The sequence below is a fragment of the Metopolophium dirhodum genome, chromosome 8 (assembly GCF_019925205.1).
Source record: "Metopolophium dirhodum isolate CAU chromosome 8, ASM1992520v1, whole genome shotgun sequence".
NCBI classification, from domain to species: Eukaryota; Metazoa; Arthropoda; class Insecta; order Hemiptera; family Aphididae; genus Metopolophium; species Metopolophium dirhodum.
This window is the reverse complement of record NC_083567.1, coordinates 19,776,316-19,784,727: the sequence shown is the minus strand read 5'-3', so window position 1 is coordinate 19,784,727 and position 8,412 is coordinate 19,776,316. Positions and strand designations below refer to the sequence as shown.

The following is an 8,412-nucleotide window of genomic DNA, read 5'->3' as shown; positions in this document are numbered from 1 at the left end:
ATCTATTTAATATAATGTAATATTATACTCTGTATATATTATCGAGAACGCAACCAACAATATGCATTCCAACACAGATCTTTTCTTTTTTTTGTAAGAATTTCGTAACGAGACGATTTTTTAGACGGGTTTCACGCGGGGAGGCGTTTTATGGCTAAAAATGCATAGTAATAATATATACTGCTGTTGATGTCATGCCAACGATATTATTTGAGGGTCGATCCACCCGAGAATAATCGGTCCACGGGAATGCGGCTATGTTGGGCCTGGGGTGTGACAATACTCTTGTCTTACCCCCCAGCACCCTTTCAGTCTGGTTCCTTAATCGTATCGATTCGAAAATAAACAGAATATGTCTTATATAATATATATAGTGATATTATAGTTTATAATATTATCTCACTGCTGATTTAAACTTACTGACGTGTTAATAAACGTAATGTTATAACAAAATATTGTGCATGGTATTTTATACCAGTATTACTAGTATTTACTAAGTAAGTACGCTCGTATTATTATAAGTGTCTGAAGGTTTGTGTGGAACACGAGCACTCGTTTAACTATTCGCACTGCATAGTAACTTTTTCTCGTATCTCTCAAGGGTTTTCGTCGATGGTTTTTTGATTTTATGGTTTCCTTGGATCTCGGCACCGCATAACCCGCCAGGCGCCTTCCGCGAGCTTCTATTTCGACTTTATACTTTCTTATTTCTAATCTCAACCATGGTCACGTACTGAATTACGCGCTATTATTACTATCATTATTACTACTGCAGCGTTATAGTATTGTCGTCTTTATGATAATACTATTATTATGTTATTTGTGGCTAATATTTTGTCCATCGTAAATTACCGCCCGCGCGTCCTCTCGACGACGTCCGGGACGTTTCGCCGCAAATAAAAAACAAATAATAATCAGCCCGCGGGTGCGTGTTATCATTGGACAGGAACACCGGAGGACCTAGTCGCGTCGACATCGCGAACAACAGTGGCTATCCTCGAAGCGTCGGCGCCAGCGGTGACTCGGACCCAGCGCCAGTGGAGTCACGACCCTCCGCGCCCGAGCCCAGCAAAGTGCTCCTCGTGCACGGGCTGGACCGCGTGCCCGTCAACTGCGACCGGGTGTTCAACCTGTTCTGCCTGTACGGGAACGTGACGACGGTGAAAATCCTGAGGGACGACAAGGTGCTCGTCGAGCTGGAGGACGCGGAAGCCGCCAGACGGTGCGTGTCCAATTTGCACATGCTCCAGCTGGACGACGAGGTCAACATGAAAGTCAAGTGAGTCCACGCAATAGAGTCCCGATTTGGGTGCACGTCGCTCGTAAGAGTATAGCGGGTTCTGGGCGATTGAAAGTCTTGACGGCGGTGGACTACCTATAATATAGTAACTGTATTCGGGAATAATATAACTCGCGAGACAGTTATTATTATTATTATGTTCCGTAAATCATAATATCAATATTACGATTTTGGTGGTAAAACGATCGATCATGCCGTATAGTGTATACCATACCGCGGATGATTCCTTTTATTATCGAACACTCATTATTTCAAAATGTATAATAAATGTATTGAAAAAAATTGTTTACATACCTAGTTTTACTAGTCGTTAAAATACAACATTTAAAAATATAATTTTATAATAAAAAACTTGAAATCGTATAAAAATATATTTTCAAAATTATTAGGTAATACTTTTTGAATAACGATTGCGTCCTACGTTGAATAATTTGATACCGAGTGATTCATCAAATTATTATGGTCACAGCTGAAGGGATTATAATATTATTATTATCATATATGGTTAGAGTTGTAGTAATTATCATTATCTATTCCGCTGCGTTCGTATTCCAAGTTCCAACGCCGCTCATTCGCTCTAAACATTCCAAAAATCATACTTTTATTATGTAATACCTAACCTAACCAATATTACATAACCAATGCTGACCGTACGCTATAAGTAGGTAATGATGTGACAAATCGATTGAATCGCCTCGTCGCCGCGATTGCCAAGTCATATAATACTTAACTGTACTCTGTAGTATTATTAACTGTTATATTATGCGTTTTTTGAAACTATATAATACACGGTCATCACCGGTCGACCGTTTTCTGATTTACTGTTTCGACCTTTTTAGGTATTCCAAGCATAATTTTATCCACGATCAAGTCAATTTTAACAAACTGGCTGACGGTACGCCTGCTCAAAAAGTTTACTTGTCGAGCACATTGAACAGATTTATCCCAAACGTATTGAGTCCGGACAAACGTCGTATCGCAGCACCGTCCAAAGTAAGCGAACGTTGAGTTACATATATTTTGAAAGGTGTAAAAATTGCCCGATCAAATTGTACAGCTGCTGCTATACTTATAAATAAATTGCATAGTCGCAACATACAATGCATGATAATAATTGTTCTAAAAATATGTAAACGATCCAATGCCATAATACATTATTATCTATTGTACTCTAATGATATGAGATATTTACAAAGTACGTAAGTAATATTATTGCATTTTTTACATAATATTTAATAATTATAAATAATTAATATAAAATAATTTTTTTCCGAATAAAAACATAGTCTAGACTTCTAGATTAGTTACATTTCTGAATTATATCGTCGGTTTTATATTCAGATTTTTGTTTTTCAGATTTTACATTTTTTTAACGCGCCGACCGATGTTTGCGGCATAGCAGTTCACAGAGCCGTATCGGACGCCCTTTGTCGTACGGACGCAATACGTTCCATAACTATCCGTATGCATTATCGTCGGGGTTCGAACGTTTCGCACCACTGATTTACCGTTTTTCTTAATATATCGTTTTCAGTCCCCAAAAAACCGAAAGCCAAGTGTTCGACGGGTTTGATCGAATTGAAGAGTATGGCGCTGGCGGCCAGGACCGTATTACTGTCGAACCACATGACGATTGAATCGACAGGTGAATATTATGTATTATAGAAATATATTATATTTAATACAATATACGCTTAAAATATTCAACGACAATTGATACAATGTTATCGGTATTGTATTGTATTCATACTTTATTAGTAAAACAGAGTAGGGCTCCGGCTCGTCACTCGCGTACGCCTAAAATAATACGTTTGTTTTTCGGCAAACACCGTTTGCTGCAGTGTCCAGATTTCCGTTTTTGACGAAACTATGTTTTTCGAAATGGTCCGAGATCGAGGAGAAACCGGGTGACTTGGCGACGTTGCGGTTCTGCTCGGTGCCACGCACACCGTGGCTGCTGCACAAGTCCGAACACGGAGTACCGACGACGGAGTTTCCGATTTCGTGCACGACCGTGGTGAACGGCGGTGGTGGCGGTGACTGTGCGTGGACCTTGTGGGTGCTGAGCGGCGCGCAGAAGCAGTGGCCGCAACAGGAGCGGGAGAGGAAGGAACCGGAACCGGAAACGGAGCGGGAGCAGCAGACCCCGCCGCCGACGCCGGCGGAGGAGGAGGAGGAGTCGTCGGAGTCGGCGGTCGGGACGGACGCAGAAATCGTCCGCGACCAGCCGCACGCTTGCACGTCGGACCCGTTGGACCGCCGCGAACCGACTGTCGCCGACGACGACTCGGTGGTCATGGACCTCATCGGCATGTTGAGGAACTGCCTGTGCGACATCAGCAACGACCGTGGAGATGTCTTGTGCGGTGCGGCGGCGATGCGGACCGAACGCGATAACGATGACGTCGCCGCCGCTGCTGCCGCCGACGAAGCGAGTCAAACGGGCCCGCTGGGTGATGCTTAAGGAAGGCGTCCGACAGGATATTTTCGACGTCCCGACGAACTGTTTTTATCACACACTATAATTTTTCCGCTATTTTTTTTTATCCAGAGGACGCGACTTCAAACTCTATACAACCGCGAACCCGGGCACGCCCCGTAAAAAATAACTCGCTCCAACACGATGTGGTAACATTATAAAATAATTACTAAATATTATATAGTTATTATCTAGTACTGATATAATATCATGACATAATATTATTGTCGCACCCTATTCATGGAAAATCTACCGACAGAGATGTCTTATTTGGACGGTGACCGGCAACTGCAAATAGTGTACTGCAACCTGTCGATCTTGCGAAAAAAAACAGCACACCGCCCACACAGTTATTTTACACTTTTACGTTAGCCTCGTCATCAAGCACACGTCATTCGTCCTGAGCCCGTTCGCTGTCAACTTTTCAATTTTATTGTCAAATAAAAACATTTGTTTAAATAAAATATGTGTAATAATATAATATTATGTTATAATATTGTCAGTTGTCACATTATATTATAGTATTGCATTTGGTAGTCGAACGATCGTAAACGACGAGTACAAATTACAGTCATAGGTTAGGGTAGGTAGATACGTCTTTTCGGGGAAGTAATGGTTAAGGGGTGCTTCTTTTTATAAATATCTCAAAAACAAATAATAATAATATTATCGTTAAGCAGAAAAAATTTAAAGAGTTATAAACTATTTCGACTGTATTCGTGGCGCCATCGGACGGTTTCATATCCGACTATTGTTTTGGCCTTTGCTCCATTTTCGCCGCTAGAATTCGCTTGATGAATAAATAAAAGATAGTTTTGATTATAAAATGTATAACAATATAATGTAAAAGATGGTACATATCTAATAAATTATAATAACTACAATTATTTATATAGTTATTTAATAATTTAGAAAGATGTTAATATACAATTTGGGAAGGACCAGTATGTATTCTATGCTAGAAAATGTACATACAATTTTTTTATTCTAGTCATTCCTATTAAAGTACAATATTTTCCGAGTAACTAGAAAAACATAAGGAGTTTTGTTAAAATAATTGTTGATGACATTTTTCAGGGACTTAATCTAAGATAAAAATATATTATTAATTGACGTACCCAATTAAATAAAATAAAACTTTTAAGTACATTCATAATGAGCGAAATTAAATGTAGGTAGTCTTACACATTTTCTTTTAAGGATTCAAAGCGTTTAGAACGTGCAGATAGGAGGTAGGTAATGAAGAATTTTCACAAAACTTTTAACCGAAGAAGAAAAAGTTAAACAAAACGAATAACCAGAATATTATGTATTATTTGATCAATGAATGCGAATGTGCATGTGAAAGTACGGTTGTGAGTGCCATTCAAAGTTAGTTAATGAGTTTTTCCTTTTATGGATGAAGGAATCTACGGGAAAAAAACGCCATTATAATATTATTTCAAAACGCATTATATATTACATTGAAACTCAGAACTCGTATATGCAGAGTAAAGTCAAACTGGACCAATGAGAGTTTCCTTTAAAGACAGGTATTCGGATTACTGAACAAGAAGAAAACCTTATTTGAATTATAAATATTATATACCTACATATTCCCGAATCCTAATTAATGTTAAATATAGTTCTGGTCGGATACGAAAAATAATATAAAAGAAAGGAAAAAAACCAATTACCTAATAAATATTATGACTTGGTTTATGTTAGGTTACAAAATGCATGCTAGGTAGATAACCTAGGGTGTTTTTTTTCCATTTGCAATACTGTGGTTTTCGTAGTCTACTCTTACGTATTGTTTCACACTGATATTTATACTTGTGATTTGATTCAATTTTAGATTTTGAGTGGAGCGATGAGTGTATTGATTTTACAATGATGTTAGTGTTTTTTTTTATTTTTGTGTCAGTCATCACCTTTTAGGACAGTAAAAATGTTTAGATTTTCTTCAACAGTATCTTTTCTGATAGGAAAGTTAATCTAGTTGGTACTTTGGGGGTCAAAAGTGAAAATTTCCCAGTAGTTTTCAAAAGCGCCATGAAAAACAAAACAAAAATTAAGGAAAAACGGGAATTTGTACTCAAATCTGATTTTGGTTTTTACTGCAACTCTTAAACAAAGTACCGTAGGTACATGGAATTTTGACTGAATGTTTATATTAGCATATTCTATACACCATAACATTTTCCAAATATTTTGACTTATTTTGATCTGTTAACGGACATTTTTAGTTTTTTTTTCTATAAATATCAATGAAATTTTATTTGTTGGTTAAAAAAGCTTGAAAATTTAATAAAAGGCTCCTAGTATATTGTTTATAAGCATTTAAAGTTCAAATATTGACAAAATACTCAAAAATGACGCAAATTATTTTGAGTTAGAAATTCATAAAAATTTTTTTTTAAATCTATGAATTGAAAATGTATTACAAGATTTCTCATAAGTTTGTCTACCTTTATCAAACAAAAAATGTCCGTTAACATTTTTATGAGCGTTTGAAATTCATATTTTTACAATATTGGACATTCACTGGATTTCTCATGCAGCGGTTTTATTATTTTATTGTAATTCAAAAACGAATAACTATAAATACATGAAAATTTTACTGAATATTTATATTTTCATTTTCTATACACCATACAATTTTGAAAATATTTTGACTCTTTTTGAGTTGTTTACGGACATTGTCAGTTTTCAATTTTTTTAATTTTATTTTCTATAAATATCAATAAAATTTTATTTATTGTCTAAAAAAGCGTGAAAATTTAATGCAAGGCTATTGTAACAATATATATCATTTAAGGATCGAATTTTGACAAAATTTAATAATTATTTTGTAGTTAAAAATGTATAAAATGTTCAACTTTTATAGCTAAGGATTGAAAATTTAAAACAAAGTTCCACGTAAATATGATGAATATTTATTCACAATAATATCAACAAATATACTTGGTAATATCATAGGCTGACTGACCGTTTTCGCTCAGAATCGTTTTTCTTATACAATGATATTATATCATTGAATTCAAATTTAACACCATCCATTACAGTGACCCACTTGCAACCTACTTTACAGCAGAGCGACATCCACTTACCCATCTTTTTAATATCTTATTGTATATTATATTTTGACTCTTAGCGATTTCATTTACGTTTCGTTAACCGTTTTCACCACAGTTTAATGTTCATATATGTATATAATTTTTTATTACATTTTAATTTCACTGTTAAGAGTAGGAAACTTTTTTACAGATAAGGAATGCGTATCTCTGTGAAGGAGTATATCGTCGTGAGTCGTGACTGTTGATCAACTTAAAACAACAGACAATTACTCACCGACCCGTTTGTCACACAAGATTTACAATAGTATTCCTGCAAGTGTCTATTTCAATCGCAATACTGAAATAAACATAATAAGTGTTTATTTTCACAAGTCCCACCGTCTGATTAAAAAAACTTTCGGACTTGCGTGATAATAACTTTTTGTGTCGCTATACGGACAGGTTCGTATTTCGTCTGCAGACGTCGAATGTGAAACCAATGACCGTGATGGGTTCGAAATACAGTGGTAATCGCAAAATTAGGAGAGAACAATATTGCACGCGAACCTATGGTTTTGTGTATGACATGCATGTATGAATTAATATTCAATGATTATTATCGAGACGTATCGTTTGATAATAATATTATTGCCTGAAAGAACATATTATAATGACGTCGGATATACGAGACCATAATATACCACAGAACCTAACTACAGCTGAAGTAAACTAACGCAAGTCCATTATTTTAAATTTTGGGTTAGTTATATAATCAGAATATGCTTTTTGTGATTTTTTTTAAGGTATTAAACCGTAAGTCTTATATACAATAAATGCATAGATAGCAAGAAGTATACTAACCTAAGTCCTAAACTATGATAGGAGAATAGAAACGTATGTCCAGCGTGATACATAAGAAAAGTAATACAAAATAATATTTTTGAAGCATACAATTTTAAGTCCATTGCAAAAAAACATTTTTGTTTTGTCTCTCCTGTAAAATTTGCTTTTTGTGACTTGCGTTACTTGACTTATGTGGCCCAGAGTTATTACATTGTTGTGTCTGAATAACGACACAGTTTGTTCTGCGATTGGATTCATGGAAAATCCATATTATGACCTATGATTATACTACTGCTCATAATATTATAATATATTTAATATTCAGCGAAACGAATTGGTTTCCTAACTCGTCGTTACGATTTAGCCACAAAGCGTAGGTACTTACCACTTCGAAGTTCGGTTGTTTATGCCTTACACTATTATAATATCGAACGAATTTATTGTTATCAACGTTAAATATTAATTCCTGTTCAAGACGGGAGGGCTCGCCCGCGACTTGTATTGATTTCCAAAATTCATAAATATTTTAAGGTTTGTTTCCCATAAAAACTCTTCGTCCGATTCGTTCAATTATAATGATAAATAATTAATCTTAATTAGTGAGGGCGTTTTAATCGCGCAGAAACACTGTAATAAAAATTTAATTAAAATCTTATAAAAATGCGAAACAGTATATTTTTTTTATTTACATATTTTTGCCATCAACGACGACGAGGTCATCGTTCGACTGATACGATTATAATATTATTTAA

General features: G+C 35.5%; 1 protein-coding gene across 1 annotated transcript; it reads left to right on the top strand.

Annotated features, from left to right (window-relative positions):
- Positions 1-914: 914 nt before the first annotated feature.
- LOC132951185 (uncharacterized) lies at positions 915-4,186 on the top strand (the record flags this gene model as incomplete). Its single annotated transcript, XM_061022947.1, has 5 exons — positions 915-1,279; positions 2,140-2,293; positions 2,657-2,762; positions 2,835-2,945; positions 3,142-4,186. Coding segments are annotated over 5 exons (1,359 nt in total), but the record flags the coding sequence as incomplete, so codon positions are not given.
- Positions 4,187-8,412: the final 4,226 nt, after the last annotated feature.